Genomic DNA, 22,669 nt, shown 5'->3' with positions numbered 1-22,669 from the left:
GCCCTCCTTTCTCAAAGAACTGTATTCATGGGCTTAGGCTCCAGGGTATCCCACACAGGACTGGGAAGGGAAAAAGTTGACTAGGAGTGCCCCAAGCACAGCCTAGAGGGGCCATGGTCATGCCTGGTGGTCATGGGCACCAGTTGTTAAATATGAAGTCCTACATTTCACTAAAAGAGAAAAGAACTTAAAATCTGCCCTCTTCAGCAAGACCCTCCAATGTGCAGACCCCAACCTGGCACTTTCTTTCTTATTCCTCATAAGAGACAGCCAGCTGGCCTGGTATGGAGGAGCAGAGAGAAGAATGGATGGCAAAGGTCAGCTAAAGCCACTGTCTCTCTGAATGAGTCCCCCTTGCATGCTAGCCTCTTAGTGTGTGAGCGTCAAACCCATGCCTTGGCAAAATTCTGACTCCAAATGATGGTCCTTCAGTTTGCTCACACTCTAAACCCAGGACAAGAAGTCTTCAAAGCTGTGAGTCACTAAAATAATGAGGAAGAGGACAGATGCTTTTGTCAGTAAGATGTTTAATACTTCCTAGTTGGCAGTGCATTCCTATCCTAGTAGATCATTCATTCTTCACAGAGGTTCAGTGGGGTAGGTAAAATGGAAATGATTACTACCCCCATTTTTTAGCTAAGAACACCAAGACAAAACAGGAAAAACTTCTTTTCTACCCAGTATTCAGGCTGCACCCCATGGTTTCTCACATGGAATTTAAGAAACCAAATTCCAAAAACATTTATGAGCTGAATGACTGGAGCTAGGAGGATTTTTGTCTCCCGACCTGACAGGAAAAAAAAAAAAAAGTCACAAAATTCACTCTGTCTTGTGGTGGCCAGAATGTGAATAGTTGTGGACAGGGTACTTCTCTTTCTCTAGAATTAGAAAAACAACTAGCTCCAGGTCTCCCTCATACCCCTCCAACCCAGGATTCTTGGTTGTGCAGTCCTTTTTCCCACAGACCCTGAATCCTTTTCTGGCAAAAAACATATGCATATGGCACATTCAAATGCGGATATTTAGAAAGGTGTAGGCCAGTATGCTGGGGAGCACACCAGTGTGCAGGCCATTAGCACTGCTAGTTCAGGCGGGGTGAGGGGAAGGAAAGAATGCCAGAATAATCCCAGAAGGGGGGTGTCCTGGAGACAGAGCTCCATTAGGAGTAGCTGTAGCCACCAGTAGAGATATATACAGCGTGGGGAAGCATGGAGAGAGGACCTGGGGAGTAAATGTCCTCTCCTCATTCTCCCATGCCCTTCTCTCTCTGGTCAGGGTCCCCAGCAGCTGAACCCCATGTGAAGCCCAATGATGCAGTTCATTCCAATGAAGAATAAGATCAGGGCCTTCAGGGACAGGACAAGGTGAAGGCTAGATCTGGAGGGGCACATAGAAGCTATCCATCGATTGCTGTGAAACAATCTTAGTGGCTTTAAATAGCCATTTTATTTTGTTCATAATCTTATGGGTCAGAATTTGGGAAAGACTCAGCCAGGCAGTCATCTGTGAGCCGTGGAGCATCAGCAGAGGGGGAAGGACTAGCAGGCTCACTCCTAAGATGGTTCTTCTCTCACATGTCTAGTGCCTTGGGGCTCCTTACCCTCTCTCCCCACATGGAATCTCTCATTCCTGAAGCCTTCTCTATGGAGTTGGGCTTCCCACAGCTTGGCAGTCACAGGATAATTGCACTTCTTATGCAGCAGCTGGCCTCCAAGAGCGAGTATTCCAAGAGATAGAAAGTGGAAGCTGCCCGTCTCTTCCTGTCTGGGCCTAGAAACTTACAGAGGGTGAATTCCACCATATTCTATTGGTCCAAGCCCACCCAGACTCAAAGCCCACCTCTCAATGGAAAGAATGTCAAAGAATGTATGGCCATCTTTAATCCACCGCATAGCATAACAAACAATCCTTGGGACAACCTGGAAATGAAGGGGCCCAGCCCACAAATGACATGGTAACCTCTGCGATCTAATACTTCCCATGGCACTTGGGGTGAACACAATAGTCAGAGGACCATCACTGTGGCCCCAGGGATCCAGAGCACCTGTGTGAAAATATAGCTTCATTAAGGCACTCATATCCATGTTCTGGAACCAGCTCCCACTCCTGAGCCTTGGGGCATTCAGTCTAGGTCTTGTCACCTGCTGTGCTCCCAAAAGTTCCATCGGTCACCAGGGTGGAATGTCCAATATCCTCAGGGCCAGGAGAAATGGAACTGATGCCTTTTGAAACTTGGTATGTGCAGTTCCACATGTTCTGACATATTCATACCACTGAAAGTGAAGAGACCCAATTTTTCAGAGCCAGGTACCTGAGAAATAGGCTGGTTCTTTGAGATAGAATAGAGATGATAGATGTTGAATGCCTACACCCATGTCTCCTACAGCTAGTGACAGCTACCATTACAGTGACTGATCCTGCCTTCCATGGGTTCAGGCTGCCCCCAATGGATGGCTTTCCATCCTCACAGTAGAATAAATAGATGCCCCATTGATCTTCCTCTCCAGGCCCCAGTTCCCAGCCCTGGACTGGAGCTGCCTCTACCAGAAGGAGCTCTGAGTGCAGGCTAAGAACTATTGGGTGCTGGTCTGCAATGAGTCAACTGTAGCCTAAGAGTAGGCATTTACCAATGCTTATAGCAACTTGCAAGAATTATTCTATTATTGTTTCATCTTATAATAAAAGCAGGCCTTGTATTCTGAATGTCCTTGGTTTGTTTTTTATTTCATTTTTCTAGTAGTTAATTTTTATTGTGTTTTACAAAAAATATCAGACTGTGGTGGAATGGAAATTTTCAGAACCAGAGAGCTGGAGAAGCGCTATTATAGACCCCCTTTTCTGGAATCCTACTATCTGGGCTCCCACTAATTGTGTTCACTGGCTCTACCTTAAATAACAGTATAAAAGGTAGTCATGAACCAGCTTCTCCTGCTTGAAATTCCCTGAGCAGCTTGACCCTGCCCTTAGCTACTTGCCCCACTTCTGAAATGAGAACCAAGATGCCTTTGAATCTGGGCTAAGAGGGAGGAAAAGGCAGCACAAGTCCATCATGATTATAAGGACAGTAGTGTTAATTATTGTTCCTACTTACTAAGTGTCAAGCACTATGTGAAGTGCTCACTAAATCCCCACTATGACCCTAAAAACAGGCATTATTATCTCCATTTCACATGTGAGCAAGATAAGGCAACTTGCTGTATACACTATATGCCTGCCGGAGAGAGGTAGAGAATCATTGGCCTGCCTCCATAATGCCTGATGAGAACCAAGCCTGGCTCACGTATCTGGATGTGATTCTCAGGGCCCCAAAGTACAAGGTCCTCAGCTTGCTGAGTGAACAGGCAGAAAGAGGGGGAACTGGATTTGTCTTTTATAGTGGGAGTGCCTAATCTTGTGTTGAAACTCCACTAATTAGGGATCCCCGGGTGGCGCAGCGGTTTGGTGCCTGCCTTTGGCCCAGGGCGCGATCCTGGAGACCCGGGATCGAGTCCCACGTTGGGCTCCCGGTGCATGGAGCCTGCTTCTCCCTCTGCCTGTGTCTCTGCCTCATTCTCTCTCTGTGTGTGTGTGACTATCACAAATAAATAAAAATTAAAAAAAAGAAAAAAGAAAAAAAAAAAAAGAAACTCCACTAATTAGCTGTGTGACCTTCAGCAAAGTTCAAAGGCAAAGCTGTTCAACCTCCCCAAGCCCCAGTGTCCTCAATATGAACAGGGCAATATTCTGAGGCATGTAAAGATGGGGGCAGGGTTTGTGTGAGGGAAACCCGAATATTGAACATTGTTACCCCTTCTTCCCATGGCTCTTATCAGATCTGTCCTTTCCTCACAGCAAAGTTGGCCTGCGATGACCAAATTCACATCCTCAAGCAGCACAGACGTAAAGAGCTGGAAACACGGCAAAAACAGTATCGGTGAGTTAAGACATCAGACCAAATGGCCATAAATAAACTGTGCCCAGAGGTTATGGCCGACCACTGCTGCTAAGATGACCAAGCCGCCAGTTTGCTGTAGTGCTCCTCAATCCCCAACCTCCACCTGACCACCACTACAGACAGAGATGGTAAACAGCATTATGGAAAAAACTTGAGGTCAACCATATCAGCATTTAGGAAGAATGGGACAGCAAAAGCTTAGATTTACATTAAGGTTCTTTAGCCTCTAAAGAACAGATTGTAGAGATTACCTCTCATTTTTTTATGTCTTCTGATAAGAATTCAATTATAAAGTGATATATAATCTGCAACAAAATTGACAAATATTTAGCTAACAGACCAACGAAAAAGAGTGAGAGAACTCAAATTATTAAAATTAGAAATAAGAGAGGAAGTATAGTACCCACCTTGCACAAATTAAAATGAATCAAAGGGAATGCTATAAACAACTGCATGCACAGTTGTATAACACATTGTATAACACATTAGATAACTTGGGTGAAATGGGCAAATTTCCAAAGAGGCAGAAATAACCAAAACTGAGTCAGGAATCAATAATCTTTTTTTTTATTGGAGTTCAATTTGCCAACATATAGCATAATACCCAGTGCTCATCCCGCCAAGTGCCCCCCTCAGTGGCCATCATCCAGTCACCCCAACCCCTCCCCCACCTCCCTTTCCACTACCCCTTGTCATTTCCCAGAGTTAGCTGTCCCTCATGTTTTATCACCCTCACTGATATTTTCACTCATTTACGCTCCTTTCCCTTTATTCCCTTTCACTAATTTTTATATTCCCCAAATGAATGAGACCATATAATGTTTGTCCTTCTCTGATTGACTTACTTCACTCAGCATAATACCCTCCAGTTCCGTCCACATTGAAGCAAATGGTGGGTATTTGTCGTTTCTAATGGCTGAGGAATATTCCATTGTATACATAGACCACATCTTCTTTATCCCTTCATCTTTCGATGGACACCGAGGCTCCTTCCACAGTTTGGCTATTGTGGACATTGCTGCTAGAAACATCAGGGTGCAGATGTCCCGGCGTTTCACTGCATCTGTATCTTTGGGGTAAATCCCCGCAGTGCAATTGCTGGGTCATAGGGCAGATCTATTTTTAACTCTTTGAGGAACCTCCACACAGTTTTCCAGAGTGGCTGCACCAGTTCACATTCCCACCAACAGTGCAAGAGGGTTCCCCTTTCTCCACATCCTCTCCAACATTTGTTGTTTCCTGCCTTGTTAATGTTCCCCATTCTCACTGGTGTGAGGTGGTATCTCATCGTGGTTTTGATGTGTATTTCCCTGATGGCCAGTGATGCGGAGCATTTTCTCATGTGCGTGTTGGCCATGTCTATGTCTTCCTCTGTGAGATTTCTCTTCATGTCTTTTGCCCATTTCATGATTGGATTGTTTGTTTCCTTGCTGTTGAGTTTAAGAAGTTCTTTTTTTTATAAATTTATTTTTTATTGGTGTTCAATTTGCCAACATATAGAATAACACCCAGTGCTCATCCCGTCAAGTGCCCATCTCAGTGCCCGTCAACCAGTCACCCCCATCCCCCGCCTACCTCCCCTTCGACCACCTCTAGTTCGTTTCCCAGAGTTAGGAGTCTTTCATGTTCTGTCTCCCTTTCTGATATTTCCCACTCATTTGTTCTCCTTCCCCCTTTATTCACTTTCACTATTTTTTATATTCCCAAAATGAATGAGACCATATAATGTTTGTCCTTCTCCGATTTTAAGAAGTTCTTTATAGATCTTGGATACCAGCCCTTTATCTGATATGTCATTTGCAAATATTTTCTCCTATTCTGTAAGTTGTCTTTTAGTTTTGTTGACTGTATCCTTTGCTGTGCAAAAGCTTCTTATCTTGATGAAGTCCCAATAGTTCATTTTTGCGTTTGTTTCTCTTGCCTTCATGGATGTATCTTGCAAGAAGTTGCTGTGGCCAAGTTCAAAAAGGGTGTTGCCTGTGTTCTCCTCTAGGATTTTGATGGAATCTTGTCTCACATTTAGATCTTTCATCCATTTTGAGTTTATCTTTGTGTCTGGTCTAAGAGAATGGTCTAGTTTCATTCTTCTTCATGTGGATGTCCTATTTTCCCAGCACCATTTATTGAAGAGACTGTCTTTTTTCCAGTGGATCCTCTTTCCTGCTTTGTCAAATATTAGTTGACCATAAAGTTGAGGGTCTGCTTCTGGATTCTCTATTCTGTTCCCTTGATCTATGTGTCTGTTTTTGTGCTAGTACCACACTGTCTTGATGATCACAGCTTTGTAGGACAACCTGAAATCTGGCATTGTGATGCCCCCGGCTCTGGTTTTTTTTTTTTTTTATATTCTCCGGCTATTTGGGGTCTTTCCTGAGGAATCAATAATCTGAATAGAACAATCACAAGCAAAAAGATCAAATCGGTAATTTTGAAACTTCCCACAAAGAAAAGCCCAGCCCCAGATGGCCTCACTGATTAATTCTGCCAAACATTTAAAGAATTAATACCAATCTTGCATAAGTTCTTCCAGAAAATAGAAGAGGATAGAACATGTCCCAACTCATTGGATAAGATCACTATTATACCAAAATCAAAGACATTATAAGAAAACTATATACCAATGTCTTTTACGGGTATAGATGCAAAATTTTCAATCAAATACTAGCAAGCTGGATCCAGCAGCAAGTAAAAGGCATTATACAATATGACCAGGTGAGATTTATCCTAAGTATGCAAGTTTGGCTTAACATCCAAAAAAATCACTTAATGTATCTGTAGAGTAAATCACCGTATCTGTAAAGAACAAAGAAAGTAAATCACTTACCGTATCTGTAAAGAACAACGAAACACAAGAGTGCATGTGACAAAATCCCACACCCTTTCATAATTAAAAATAACACTAGAAAAATAAGAATTAAAGGGAAATTTCTCAACCAATAAGGGGCATATGTAAAAAAAATTAGTTAACATCATACTTAATGGGAAAAAACTGAATGCTTTTCTCCTAAGGTCCAGAAGCAAGATAAAGATGTCAGCTTTGCCACTTGTATTAGCTTTGTACTGGAGGTTCTAGCCATGGCTATTAGGCAGGAAGGGGACAAAGAGCACCCACATTAAAGAAAAATAAATAAAACCATTGTTATTCACAGATGACACAATCTTTTATGTAGAAAATATGAAGGAATTCACCAAAAAACTATTGGAACAGGGTCTTGGGTGGCTCAGTCAGTTAAGCATCTACCTTAGGCTGAGGTCTTAGTCCTGGGGTCCTGGGTTTGGACTCCCGCTCAGCGGAGAGCCTGCTTTTCCCTCACCCTTTGCCCTGTGGACCCCACTCATGCTCTCTCTTGCTATTTCTCCCTCTCTCTCAATCTCTCTCTCTCTCTCATAAATAAATAAATAAATAAATAAATAAATAAATAAATAAATAAATAAAATCTTAAAAAACATCCTGGAACTACTAAGCCAGCAAAGTTGCATGGTACAAGATCAATACAGTTGCATGTACAATAGCATCAAAAAGAATAAAATATTTATAAATAAGCTTAAAAAAAGAAGTCCAGGACCTATACAATGAAAACTACAAAACATTGTTGAAAGTAATTAAAGAAGACCTAAATAAGGTGAAAGACATCTTATGTTAATGGACCAGAAGACTTAATATTATTAAAATGGCAATACTCTCCAAAGCAATGTACAAATTTAACACAAACCCTATCAAAAAAGGTTACTTTTTTGCAGAAATTGACAAACTGATCCTAAAGTTCATGTGGAAATGGGAGGAACTCAGAATAGTTAAAACAATCTTGAAAAAAAAAAAGTTGTGGAACTCACATTTCCAGTATCAGAAATACTACCCTGCTGCAGTAATCAAGACAATGTGCCATAAGCAAAAGGTCAAATATATAGAGCAACTAAATTAAATTGAGAGTTCAGAAATAAGCCATTACATTTGTGGTCAATTAATTTTCAACAAAGGCAGCAAGGCAATTCAATGGAGAAAAAAATAGCCTTTTCAACAAACAATGTTAGGACAACCAACTAGCCACAGGCAAAAGAATGAAATTGGACCCTTATACCACATACAAAAATTAACTTAAAGTAGATAAAATATGTAAATGTGAGAGCTAAAACTATAAAACATTGAAAATACAGGAGTGAAATTTCATAACCTTGGATTTGGTAAAGGATTTTTAGAAATGACAACAGAAGCATAAGCAATAAAGGAGAAAGATAAACTGATGTCATCAAAAAGTTTTAAAAAACTTGTGCTGCAAAGGATAACAAAAAGAAAGTGAAAAAATGGGGTACCTGGGTAGCTTAATCAGTTGAGCATCTGATTCTTGGTTTTGGCTCAGGTCATGATCTCATGGGTCATGGAATCGAGCCCCACATCAAAGCTCTATGCTCAGCGGAAGTCTCCTTGGAGAGTCTCTTCCTCTACCTCTCTTGTGCTCTCTTTCTCTCTCTAGCTCTTTCTCAAATAAATGAATAAAATCCTTTTTTAAAAAGTGAAAGACAACCCACAGAATTGATAAAATATGTACAAATCATGTATCTGGTAAGGGACTTGTATCCACAATATTTACAAATCAAAAATAAAAGACAACCCAATTTAAAAATTGAGAAGCATCTGAATAGACATTTTTCTGAGGAAGATATGCAAATTATCAGTAAGCACATGAAAAGATGCTTGACATCATTGTTCATCAGGGAAATGCAAATCATTACCACGTCATGCTTGCTGTGATGGCTGAAATAAAAAATGTTAGATAATTACAAGAGTTGTGAGGGTGTGGAGAAATCAAACCTCTCAAACACTACTGGTAGGAATGTAAAATGGTGCAGCTGCTTTGGAAAACAGTCTAGTAGTTACTCAAATTATCTTTTTGTTTTTAAATATTTTTTAGTTTATTTATTTATGAGAGACACACAGAGACAGAGGGAGAAGCAGGCTCCCTGAGGGGAGCCCGATGAGGGACTCTATTCTGAGACCTGGGGATCACGCCTTGAAATGAAGGCAGACGCTCAACCACTGAACCACCCTGGCATCCCTCAATTTATCTTTATTTAAAGATTTATTGACTTAGAGAGAGCATGAGTGGAAGGGGCAGAGGGAGAGGGAAAGAGAATCTCAAGCAGATCCCACACTGAGCACAGAGCCCAATAGGGGGCTCAATCTCATGACCCTCAGATCATGAGATTGAGCCAAACAGAAACCAAGAGTTGTATACTTAACCGACTGTACCACCCAGGCATCCCAAGGTACTCAAATTATTAAATAAAGAGTTTCTGTATTACCCACCAATTCCACACCTAGGAATATACCTAAAAGAAGTGAAAACATATGTCCACACAAAAACTTGTATATGAATGTTTAAATTACCCATAATAACCAAAGGTGAGCATAACCCAAATGTCTGTTAACTGATGAATGTATAGTATAAATAAAATGTGGTATGTCTGTACCATGGAATATATTTTGGCCATAAAGAAGAATGAATAAATACTTCTCCAGAGAAAATATATGAAATAAGCACTTGAAAAGATGCTCAATACCATTAATCATCAGGAAAATGCAAATCAAAATCACAATGAGAAACTACCTCACACCCACCAGGAACTAGAATCAAAAACACAGACAGTAGCAAGTACTGGAGAGGATATGGGGAAACGAGCCTTCAGATGTTGCTGGTAGAAGGTAAAATGGTGCAGCCAACTTGAAAAACAATTTAGCGGTTGCCCCATTTTTTCTTTTGTGTGTGGTATTTACGCAAGAGTAGTGAGAATAGGGATCTCTACACACACACACACACACACGAATTTGTATACAATATTCATAGCAACATTTATAATAGCCCAAAGGTAGGAACAACCTAAATTCCACTAACTGATAAATGGATAAACAAAATGTGGTATATCCATATAATGGAGTACTCCTTGGCATTAAAAAGGTATGAATTATGGATCCATGCTAAACCATAGATGAACCTCAAAAACATTATGCTAAATAGAAAAGTCGTTTATAAAAGACTACATGCTGTAAGATTCTATTTATATGAAATGTCTAGAACAGGTAAGTCTGTGAGCACAGATTAGTAGATTATTGGTCTCCCAGGGCAGGAAGTTGGGGATGGGGTATGGGGACTATCAATGGGCACAGGGTTTCTTTTTGGGGTGAAAATATCCCAAAATTAGATTTTGATGAAGGTTGCACAAGTCTGTAAGTATACTAAAAATCCTTTAATTGGATATTTTTAAGGGGTGAACTTCATTATATGTAAATTATATTTCAAATAGCTGGTTTTGAAATAATACATGATCTAGAGTGCTCATCTGGAAAATGATGGTCAGTGTGCTGTATCCAGCCTGTAAATTTGTATCATGATCATTGTGGAGCTCTGAGTAAACAGGGCTCTCATCCCCCAGGCCTTCTCAGTCCAACACCTGTCTATCATCAAGGCATATTTCACGTCCTTCTTTGGCTGTGGAGACATCTGAGTTTGTGACTCCTTCCAAGGATGAGGAATGGAAGGAATCATGCTGAATAATCAGTATGATTACCTGGGCTGTGGAGGAGCTTTTGGGAAGTGATGACCATTACATATTTCCACATATTCCTCTATAGTGTAACTCCTTACAAGGTATGTGTAGTATGTCAGGGTTTTTTTAGTCCAATAAAGCAAGAGAAGAGGAGTCAGTGAACTGCTGCTATACAGAGCAACATGGGCAGCCTCACAAATACAGTGTTGACCAGTGGAAGCCATACACAAGATATCTGGCCAATCCATGGATTTTGGAGTTGTATTGTTTAGGGAAAGTTATATAGCAGTGCAACAATAGACAATAGCATGGAAACCATTCCCATAAAAGGAAGGATGGAGATGGGAAGCAGGTGTGGTGTCAGGGGACTGGTAATGTTCTGATTCTCCATCTGGATGTTGGTTATAGAGCTGTTTTGTACATTTTGTTGCATGTGTGTGCTTATATATGTTATATATATACAGATTATATACAGCTACAAACATACACGTATTCATATATTTGATTTCATAGTAAAATGTTTAAATAAAACTTTAATGTCTTTATATCAAGTGAAGGAAGGTAATCTGAGTAATGTTAAAGATTTATGAATTTGTGATATGTTTTAAGACGTTTGTGTTTGAGCCTCTCAGCTCAGACACCATATGATGTGTTTTGAGACTTTTGTATTTGGCACAGCGCACAAGGCATTGTCTGAGAGCTCTATACCACCATTCCCATTTTAAAGGATTGTTATTTCTATGCTCCTTCCTCAGCCTTCCTCCCCACTTCAGCCACACCTGTCAGAGCCCCTACAGTGAGCACTCCATGGACATTTGGCCCTGTGGAAAGAAGGAAATGCTAGATTGTGGTGATGCTAAACAGCTTTCAGAGAATTAACCTGGTTTGTATTCTGTTAGGTGAACAGACAGCAAGTTTTACCCATTACACTGTAATTCGGACTAAGATGTTAATGGCTGACAAATTAAATTAGTCTTACAGGCATGTTGTCTTAACTCGGTATTTTCCAAAGTGTGTCCTGGAGCAGTGGTCCAAAAACTTGGTCCCCATGATAAGACAAGCTCAGGAAACTGTTTATTACATCCCCCTCCTGGAGGTTCCCAGTACACATAAACATTGAGAATTCTGAGAAGTTCTGTGCTGGTGGGCTGTGCTAATTCTTTTTTAAGCCCAGTGTTTTCCAAGAGAATCTGACACATGATTCTAAACATCTACAGAACAAGTACTCTATGAGGCACCCTTTGGAAAATGCTACTTTACTAGGGAGCTGTGGATTCTGTGATGTGTTTGTTTCACAGGGATAGGGCTTTGGCAGGGCCTAGGGAGATGGGGCCAAGAGCTTTTCTGTTGAAGCAGTTTTCCCCTCTCTTAGATCTAATCATTATTTCTTCTTCCTCCTTCCACTCATCTGTCCTTTTCAGATACCCTCCTCTGCTTCCGTTCAGGAAACACTGTACCAAATCTGCACTATCTGCATAATCTAGGGTTCCTCTTTCACATAAACTCTTGGGGTTCCAGATAAGAGTTTGGAAGTAAAGTAACTAAGAATAGCCTCCAATCTGTTAGAAAGCTGCAGGTCCAGCTGGCTCTCACCCCTCAGTCAGCCAGGAAGGGCAATGGAGAAACCCACATAGGTGGTAATGCACTGCCCCGTTCTCACCGTGACTGCATATTTCCGGAGGGCGCATGCACACAGAACAGTGTGCAGTGGAGTGGTTTGCAATCAACAATATTTAATCACTTCACAACTTTGCTTTGCTCACTCATTATTCTGTTTTAAAGAGGAGCCAGTTGACACAGTCAGGTGTTATCCATTCATTTGCAGCACATCATTGTATGAATAAACCGTCAGGCTCACTCACTCTCCTGCTGATGGGCATGTGGACTGCACCACAGTGAGCTTCCTCATAGGTCTCCTGGTGCCATCATGGAATAGTTTCTCCAGGGAATATTCCTCAAAGTAGACTTGCAGGATTGCAGACCACATTTTAAGTTTTCTAGATATTGCCAATTGTTTTCCAAAGAGGTTCTTTCAGTTATCACCCAGAGCAACTGTTTCTGAGACATGCTTTGCATCTTGAGACATTTTCATTCAGGTCAGTCTAATGTCCTGCAATCGTATCTCTTTGATTTCCTCATTCTTGAATTGCCGCATATTTCTAGCTGTGTGTGAATTCAGCCATTCCCCTATTGATGGACATTCAGCTTGTTTCCCACCTGTATGTTTGTCTGTATGTGGCATTACTCACAGTGGTGCAAGAAGCAGCCTTGTACAAGCAGCTTGATGGACTGGTGCCAGATTGATTTCCATAACTCATATTGCTGGGTCAAATGAGCAGTTTCATTTTAAGAAATACTAACAAAAGTCCTTCCCCACAATTTTATAGCAATCTTCAGTGCAATTTTCCAGTTGCACGTGTATATATACAACATACCCAATCATGCTGATCTTTTGTATTTTTAACGATCTAAAAATCTCTAAGTTGGACTCCATTGTTGTTTTAATGTGCATTCCCCGACCACTAGGAGTTATGCCCCTGTGCATTGCCTCTTCTTTGAATTGCCTATGTTTATGCTTTATTTTTCTGTCTTTCTTATTAATCTAAAGAAGTTCTTTGTATATTAGGATAATATCATTTTGTTATAAGTATAGAATATGTCATTTGTCTTCTGTTGCTTTTGTCACAGAAGATTTTAGTTCTTTATTTTCTTAACTACATATATTGACTTTTCTTTACTGCTTTTGGGTTTCCTGCTTTGCATAAGAAGGCCCTCCCCAACCCAGTGTCACATTCGTACACCTATATTTTTGTCTTATACTTTTGCAATTTAGTCTTTAACATGCCATGTTATACACCCACAATTCACCTGCCATGTATTTTTATACATTACGTGAAGTAGGGGTCAAGCATCCTCAGTATCACTTATTACTTATTACATACTACATTCGTCCCTACTACCTAGGGAGGACACCCACCACGCGCAGAGCCAGCCCAGGGTTGTGATTATGGGCAAGGGCTCTGAAGCCAGTTTCTGAGCTCAGCTCCCATTTACTGCCACTCACCCCATGTTCTGTGCAAGTTGTTTAGGCTCTGTGTGCCTCACCCCCTCAAGCTATAAGATGAGTGAAATGCACTTGATGGGATGAGCACTGGGTGTTATTCTATTTGTTGGCAAATTGAACACCAATAAAAAATAAATTTATAAAAATAAAAAAAAGATGAATGAAAGAATAGAACTACTTTTTGGCAGCAATGTCCATAATAGCCAAACTGTGGAAGGAGCCTCGGTGTCCGTCGAAAGATGAATGGATAAAGAAGATGTGGTTTATGTATACAATGGAATATTACTCAGCCATTAGAAACGACAAATACCCACCATTTGCTTCAACGTGGATGGAACTGGAGGGTATTATGCTGAGTGAAATAAGTCAATTGGAGAAGGACAAACATTATATGGTCTCATTCATTTGGGGAATATAAATAATAGTGAAAGGGAATATAAGGGAAGGGAGAAGAAATGAGTGGGAAATATCAGAAAGGGAGACAGAACATGGAAGACTCCTAACTCTGGGAAACGAACTAGGGGTGGTGGAAGGGGAGGCGGGTGGGGGGTGGGGGTGAATGGGTGACGGGCACTGAGGGGGGCACTTGACGGGATGAGCACTGGGTGGTATTCTGTATGTTGGCAAATTGAACACCAATAAAAAATAAATTTATTATTAAAAATAATAAAAAATAAATAAATACATAAATACATAAATAAATAAATAAGAACTACCACCCAGGGTTTTGAGAGAATTAAATAGATTAAACCATGAAAATTCATAGAAATAGTTTGGGGCACATAGAAAACACTTGATAAGCGTTAGCTAGTTTTATATCATAGTTACATATTTTCTTGGAGCTGTTTCTGGACTTTTCATGTTAGTCTGTTTTTCTTTCTGCAACTCAGTGCCATCTTTTGAATATTATATCTTTCTAATATATGTTAATAGCTCTGTCATTCTCTTTTAAAATTTTCATGATGAGCATTGCTTTGAATTACATATAAATATGTTATGTACTGAATGACATTCAGCCCTCCCCGCCCCTGCCTGAGAACACAATATGTCTTTCCCTCCCATCTAGGTCTTGTGGAATGACCTTCTGTAGAGTTTCTAATTTTCTTCTTGCAGACTTTTCTCCTCCCTGGGTACTTTATACAAGGGAAATTATAGCTTGTACCATTCTGAGCGGGATATTCTTCTAGTTGTAAATAAATATTGCTGGGATAAAGATATATTATTCATTTTTAAATATTTTGTATTGACAACTTACTAAACTCTTATATTGGCACTAATCATTTTTTTAAAGATTTTATTTATTCATGAGAGACACAGAGAGAGAGAATGAGAGGCAGAGACACAGGCAGAGGGAGAAGCAGGTTCCATGCAGGGAGCCTGATGTGGAACTCAATCCCAGGTCTCCAGGATCATGCCCTGGACTGCAGGCGGTGCTAAATCGCTGAGCCACCCAGGCTGCCTGGCACTAATCTTTTTTGTTAGTGGGTCTTTTTAGTTACCTAGTTATTCGGTCAGATTATCTAAATGGCGATAATTTTGTCTGCTATTTTCCATTATTTACATCACTGTATTTTTTTCCTTATTTCATAACTGGAATTCCCAAAACAAGTAATAGTAGCAATGATGGTTTTGATTTTTGAGAAAAGCCTTTGATATTTCTGTTAATTTAATATTATACTTGCTATTGTTTTCTGATGAACACTTTTTACTATATTTCAGAATTTTGTGGTTCATTCTAATGGTTTAGACTGAATTTGTTCAGTTAATTTCCTCAGAAGAGGTTTGGGGTAATATAATACCTGAATGGATGCTTGTCTCTACCTCCCGAAAATTCTCCTGCCCTCACCAATTACTTGACGATATAAGAGGCTTAGATGACGACCTAAAAAGAAATCTGTAAATACTTCACACTGTCTCCTCATTTTCAGTATAAAATGAGAAACCTAATGATAAGTCGATTATTTTCTTCTCCTAGAAACTTGTGAGCTTGTGAGAGCATCTCTCTCCTCCGCTCTCCCTTTCTCCCCCTGCTCCCTCTCCCCTTCTCCCTTCTCTCCACCCCACCTCCTTTTGTCTTTCTGCCCCACTCCACGCTTCCCACCAACACACACACACACACACACACATACACACACACACACATCTTCCCTCTCTCTGGCATTTTAACACTTAATCAGTATATAACTATACATGCCCTTTTGCCCTTTTCTTTTCCACCTGGGGCTTACTCAGAAAATTGAAGTCTTTTCAATTTAAGAAAGTTTTTCTCTTATTTCTGGATTTTTGGTTCTCCATATATCCCTCTCCATCCTTTTGGATCTTAGTCTCTGCATGTTAAATCTTCTATACCTGCCTTTCATGTCTCCTGTGTTTTCTTTTTTTTTAATTTTAATCCCAAGTAGTCAACATACAGTGTCATATTAGTTTCAGGTGTACAATATTCAGTGCTTCTGCTTCCATATAACACCAAGTGCTCATCACAACAGAGTACACTCCTTAATCCCCATCGTAGTTTCCATTTCTTTGTGGTTTTGTTCTGTATTTGTGTTACATTTTCTTCCATTTTGCACAGAGCAGTGCCTGGCACCTGACAGGTTCTCAGTAACTAGTTATTGAATGAATACATTTTGTCCAGGAGACAAAATTAGATCTCACAGGGACTATTCTCTTTTCCCATTTCTCTACTGAATTTTCAATTCAGAAATCATGTTTTGTTGTTGGAGAAAGTCTTTTAACTACTTCCTTTACTCACATCTCTTTAACATTTCTCCTTTTTTCAAAGAAATTAAATGTCTTTTTTGCTTCTTCTTCCTTCTGCCTGGTTGTTCAACTTGGTCTTCCTCAGTGGAGTGTGATTTTTTTTTCTTTGCCTGTTTATCGGAGGACATGAAGGCCTTTGGCCCCCATGCAGGTTAGCCGGTCAGGTGTTTCAGGTAGCAGTGCCTACAGTGGGAGGGACACAGGTGTTGGTGGCAAGCTCACAACTGTGCTGTCTCCATGCACTCAGAGGCCATAGTCTCCTGACCACCCTGGCCGGGCACTTTCATCCATCAGTGCTGCCCACTCAGGAGGTGGGGCGACAGCAGTGAGAGACAGGAGTTCCCAGGAAATGAATTTTCTAAAATAAGGGGGGGAAATATCAGTAGATTAGGATGTTGTACACTTGTACACTTGTCTCCATTGTATTCTGTTAATGTGGTGTTAAATCAAATATAACAAATATAGAAGATTTTCTTAGAGTCCAGGAAAATGTAATCTTATAAGTAAACCATCAATGAGAAATGGCAGTGCTGCGAGACAGAAAATGCTTTTCAAAATGCATTTGCTCTGATGGATCATATTCAGTTCCTATTTGGCTCTTGTGGTCCTAATGGAGTCCTACTGGACCAATAGGACTGCACAGAAAAGCCATAGGGATTTTTGTGACAGTAAAAGGCAAGATGAAGGCGGGGCGAGATGGAGGAAAAGTAGGGTCCCGAAGTCACCTGTCCCCACCAACTTACCTAGATAAATTTCAAATCATCCTGAAAACCGATGAATTCAGTCTGAGATTTAAAGAGAGAACAGCTGGAACGCTACAGTGAGAAGAGTTTGTGCTTCTATCAAGGTAGGAAGATGGAAAAAAAATTTAAAAATAAAAAAGGCATGGGGAGGGGGTGTGACGAGCTGGGCTAAGGCCGCGGGGCGAGTGCCCCCAGGACAGGAAGGCCCAGGTCCGGAGAAGCAGGAGCTGCACCAACCTTCCCGGACGGAAGGACGGAAAGGCGCTCGCAGGGAGTTGGAGCAGGACCCCAGGAGGGCGGGAATGCCCCCGGGCTCCCAGGGGCACTAACAGACACCTGCGCCCAGGGGAGAGGGGCCACACGCTGTGGGCCAAGCTCCCTAAAGGGCTGGAGGGCGGGCCCGGCTGGCCCTGGGAGCAGCTCCCGCGACGGCTCCACACGGAGGGGGCTGCGGCCCTGGGAGCACGATTCCAGCAGTGCAGGCCCCGGAACCCAGGGCGCTGGACACAGCCCAGGATCCGGCGCTCACCCAAGGACAGGCAGAGGCCAGGAGGGCACAGGACAGCAAGGACGCTCCTGCCCCGAGCTGAGCAGGGGCAGGCTCTCATTCAGAATACAAGGAGAGATAAAGAGCTTCCAAGATAGGCAGAAACTGAAAGAATATGTGACCACAAAACCAGCTCTGCAAGAAATATTAAGGGGGACTCTGTAAAAGAAAGAGGAAGTCCAAGGACGAAGTCAAACTCTCCCTTTTTGCAGATGACATGATACTGTACATAGAAAACCCAAAAGACTCCACCCCAAGATTCCTAGAACTCATACAGCAGTTTGGCAGTGTGGCAGGATACAAAATCAATGCCCAGAAATCAGTGGCATTTCTATACACTAACAATGAGACTGAAGAATGAGAAATTAGGGAGTCAACCCCATTATCAATTGCACCCAAAAGCATAAGATACCTAGGAAGAAACCTAACCAAAGAGGTAAAGAGTTTATACCCTAAAAACTACAGAACACTTCTGAAAGAAATTGAGGAAGACACAAAGAGATGGAAACATAATCCATGCTCATGGATTGGCAGAATTAATATTGTGAAAATGTCAATGTTACCCAGGGCAATTCACACATTTAATGCAATCCCTATCAAAATACCATGGACTTTCTTTAGAGAGTTGGAACAAATACTTTTAAGATTTGTGTAGATTCAGAAAAGACCCCGAATAGCCAGGGAAATATTGAAAAAGAAAACCATATCTGGGGGCATCACAATGCCAGATTTCAGGTTGTACTACAAAGCTGTGGTCATCAAGACAGTGTGGTACTGGCACAAAAACAGACACATAGATCAATGGAACAGAATAGAGAACCCAGAAGTGGACCCTGAACTTTATGGTCAACTAATATTCGATAAAGGAGGAAAGACTATCCACTGGAAGAAAGACAGTCTCTTCAATAAATGGTGCTGGGAAAATTGGACATCCACATGCAGAAGAATGAAACTAGACCACTCTCTTGCACCATACACAAAGATAAACTCAAAATGGATGAAAGATCTAAATGTGAGACAAGATTCCATCAGAAGCCTAGAGGAGAACACAGGCAACACCCTTTTTGAACTCGGCCATAGTAACTTCTTACAAGATACATCCATGAAGGCAAAAGAAAGAGAAGCAAAAATGAACTATTGGGACTTCATCAAGATAAGAAGCTTTTGCACAGCAAAGGATACAGTCAAGAAAACTCAAAGACAACCTACAGAATGGGAGACGATATTTGCAAATGATGTATCAGATAAAGGGCTAGTTTCCAAGATCTATAAAGAACTTCTTAAACTCAACACCAAAGAAACAAACAATCCAATGATGAAATGGGCAAAGGACAAGAAGAGAAATCGCACAGAGGAAGACATAGACATGGCCAACACGCACATGAGAAAATGCTCCACATCACTTGCCATCAGGGAAATACACATCAAAACCACAATGAGATACCACCTCACACCAGTGAGAATGGGGAAAATTAACAAGGCAGGAAACAATAAATATTGGAGAGGATGTGGAGAAAGGAGACCCCTCTTGCACTGTTGGTGGGAATGTGAACTGGTGCAGCCACTCTGGAAAACTGTGTGGAGGTTCCTCAAAGAGCTAAAAATAGAGCTACCCTATGACCTAGCAATTGCACTGCTGGGGATTTACCCCAAAGATACAGATGCAATGAAGCGCCGGGACACCTGCACCCCGATGTTTCTAGCAGCAATATCCACAATAGCCAAACTGTGGAAGGAGCCTCGGTGTCCATCGAAAGATGAATGGATAAAGAAGATGTGGTTTATGTATACAATGGAATATTCCTCAGCCATTAGAAACACAAATACCCACCATTTGCTTTGACGTGGATGGAACTGGAGGGTATTATGCTGAGTGAAATAAGTCAATCGGAGAAGGACAAACATTATATGTTCTCATTCATTTGGGGAATATAAAATTTAGTGAAAGGGAATAAAGGGAAAGGAGAGAAAATGAGTGAAAATATCAGTGAGGGTGACAAAACATGAGGGACACCTAACTCTGGGAAATGAACAAGTAGTAGTGGAAGGGGAGGTGGGTGGGGGTTGGGGTGACTGGGTCATGGGCACTGAGGGGGGCACTTGGCAGGATGAGCACTGGGTTTTATGCTATATGTTGGCAAACTGAACTCCAATAAAAAATAATAATAATTCAAAAATAAATAAATAAAAGGCAAGATGATATTAAAGGGACTCCAGGGCAGCACCGGTGGCGCAGCGTTTCAGCACTGCCTGCAGCCTGGTGCGTGATCCTGGAGACCCAGGATGGAGTCTCGCGTCGGGCCCCCTGCATGGAGCCTGTTTCTCTCTCTGCCTTGTCTCTGCCTGTGTCTCTGCCTGCCCCCTCTCTCTCTATGAATAAACAAATAAAAAATCTTAAAAAAAAAAAAAACGGACTCCAGACTTTTTTATGACTTCAACTCTTGGTGTTTTACTTTCCTTACATAAGAGAGATTTTTTTAAAGCTTTTATTTATTTTTTCACGAGAGACACAGAGAGCGAAGTAAAGACATAGGCAGGGAGAAGCAGGCTCCCTGCAGGGAGCCTGATGTGGGACTTGATTCCCGGACCCCAGGATCACAACCTGAGCTGAAGGCAGATGCTCAATCACTGAGCCACCCAGGTGTCCCAAGGGAGATTTTAATAAAGGGAAATTAGGAATACAAATGGAAAAGCTGTTAACCAGATTGTAAATTTTGCTTTTTAAAGACATAGGAGATCATTCTCCCTATGCTAAAGAGACAGTTTTGGTTAGTTTGGGTTTTGCATAAGCAAAGAAAGAAAAGTTTAAGAAAAAAATCTTTAAGTAAAATTTAAGGAGCACCTGGGTGGCTCAGTTGGTTAAGCGTGATTTCAGCTCAGGCCATGATCTCAGGGTTGTGGGATCCAGCCCCATGTCAGGCTCTGTGCTCAGTGGGGAGTCTGCTTGAGAGTCTCTCTCTTCCTCCCCCTCTGCCCTCCCCACCCCATGCTCACAGGCACATTTGCACCTCTAAAATAAAGTCTTTATTTAAGAAAAGTAAAATTTAAAAAAGTGATCAATGCTGCAGGATAAGTTTCAAGGACACCAGGACCTGAAATTTTTGGCACGGCCTGTCTTTGGGGGAAGCTATTTTGGTTATAACAGTGACTAAGCCTACCACTAGCAGTGGTCTGTGCCTGAAGCTCCTCATCGAACCACCCTGCTGCCCTGGACATGACCCTGCCCCCATTCCCCAGCTACCACACACAGTGCAGCGGTGTGTTGACTGAGCAGGGGACATACTAGCTGTCCAGGTCAGCCCAGAAGTGGGGTAGCATCAACCACTTCTACCTCCAGTGATCGTCAAGGCTGCTCTATGCCAGGGGAGAGATTGCAGTTGGGTGAGGTCTTCTGATGCTTCCTTTCGGCTTCTTTTTGTACACTGGTAAACATCGACCATTCACTACTCCTCTGCCGTGAGCCCAGTCTCAGGTTCAGGGGACCTCAGACCTCCTACTGTGATGCTCTGGGCACAGCAAAGCAGGCTACTGCCAGCCCCTGGGAGGGGTCCCAGTACCCCCCAGGATACACACTCAGCTAGAATGCGTTGACCTGATAGAAGACACATCCTCAGACCAGTTGAGCAGCCTTTAGTCTGAGAGGGCTAACCCAAAGGCCAAGCATTTGATGCAGTTTTCTTCTTTTTATTCATGCTCAGGTGGATGGAGTGGAACCCTGGCTTCCCTTTGAGTATTGATGCCAAATGTCACAAGGATTTACCCCGAGACATCCAGTTTGATAGCGAGAAGGGTGTGGACTTCGTTCTGAACTACTCTAAAGCGTGAGTTTCCAAGAACCTAAGGATGCTGGGCAGCTCCTCCAGGGGCTAGGGCTGCGAGTGAGATCCTCACTCCTTTCTCGGAGTGTGTGTGTGGGGGGTGCTTTGGATGGGGAAGCAGTTCAGCTGGGCACCTCTTTCCAAATCATCTGACTGTATCTTGGCCATGCTGGATCCTCAGTGTACAACCACAGGGTGGCCTGTATCTAAACAAAATTAAAACCTGGATGACTCCAGACACCAAACATAGCTCTGTTGTCAGCCCAAAGTAGAGGTCTTTACTTGAAGTGTCCCATCCCCACCCATATCTCATCTTCCCATGGCCAATGCAAGGGTGGACAGGGCCCAGGCTGTACCTAGATAGCAAAGCTCTGCAGGAAAAATGGCCACCATGCCTGCGCTGACCACTGACACCCATCCCCAGGCTGGCTGTCACAGCAACCCAGTGAGGCAGGCATGGTTATTATTCTCACTTTGCAGTTGAAGAATCTGAGGAATAAGGAAGTCACAGAACTTGTCCAATGGCCCTGGCTGATAAACAACAGAGATTTGATTTGTGCTCCTTCTTTGTGATTGAATTACTGCAGGGCTTTTACTGAAACTCTTAGGGTGCTCGTTAAAACATATGGAGCCCCAGCACCATCCCAGGGCCAGTAGAGGAGACTTTGAGCTGTGTCTTGACACTTTAGGGAGTTCTCACACCAGCATCTGCAAGGCCACTTCTACATATGTTCTCAAAGTCCCCTGGGGCCTCCAGTGTGCAGTCAGGGTTGAAACCATTGGCCTCCATGCCTCCCTTGGCCTCTTCCTCCACCCAGTTGCCTGTGGGGTCATGTTTATCTCCTGGGGTCTCAGGATGCATGTCTCCCTCAGGTTCTGTCATCCCTCCTTGGGACATTCAGAAACATCCTTCTACCTGCTTCCCCAGGATCCATCCCACACAGCAATTGGAAGTTCATTCTCAAGTGCACACATAGTTTGCTGGAAGTTCCCTCTACAAAGGCAAATATAATTCTTTTACTCCCCTTCTAAAATCCTCCAATGATTACCCCAACTATGGGTGAGAGCCTGCACATCTCTGCCCAGCTCACCTGCCTTCCCTCTTGCTCCCAGATGCACAGGACACTCCAGCCATGTGTGTCAAGAACTAGTTAGCAAGGCATCTTCATGCCCTTTGTCTTTGCATGTGCCATTCCCTCCACCTCAGATACCATTCTTCCCTTCTTGGCCTGGCTAAATACAACTCATCATTTTCCAGGA

General features: G+C 42.2%; 1 protein-coding gene across 4 annotated transcripts in view; it reads left to right on the top strand.

The window, feature by feature from the left end:
• The window catches only part of ALOX5 (arachidonate 5-lipoxygenase), a 59,615-nt gene that overhangs the window by 10,348 nt on the left and 26,598 nt on the right, over positions 1 to 22,669 (top strand). For 2 of the 4 annotated variants that reach the window (XM_049102986.1, XM_049102985.1), the window contains exons 3-5: positions 265 to 317; positions 3,832 to 3,913; positions 21,290 to 21,412. In XM_049102986.1, coding sequence (XP_048958943.1) covers positions 305 to 317; positions 3,832 to 3,913; positions 21,290 to 21,412 — 218 coding nt within the window. In that variant the 5' untranslated portion in view covers positions 265 to 304. The remainder of the gene's footprint in view (positions 1 to 264; positions 318 to 3,831; positions 3,914 to 21,289; positions 21,413 to 22,669) is intronic. The other 2 variants (XM_025466401.3, XM_025466400.3) reach the window with 1 other exon arrangement.

Source organism: Canis lupus, chromosome 28, assembly GCF_003254725.2.
Source record: "Canis lupus dingo isolate Sandy chromosome 28, ASM325472v2, whole genome shotgun sequence".
Classification (NCBI taxonomy): Eukaryota; Metazoa; Chordata; class Mammalia; order Carnivora; family Canidae; genus Canis; species Canis lupus.
The sequence above is the reverse complement of the archived record's forward strand: the minus strand, read 5'-3'. Positions and strand labels throughout refer to the sequence as shown.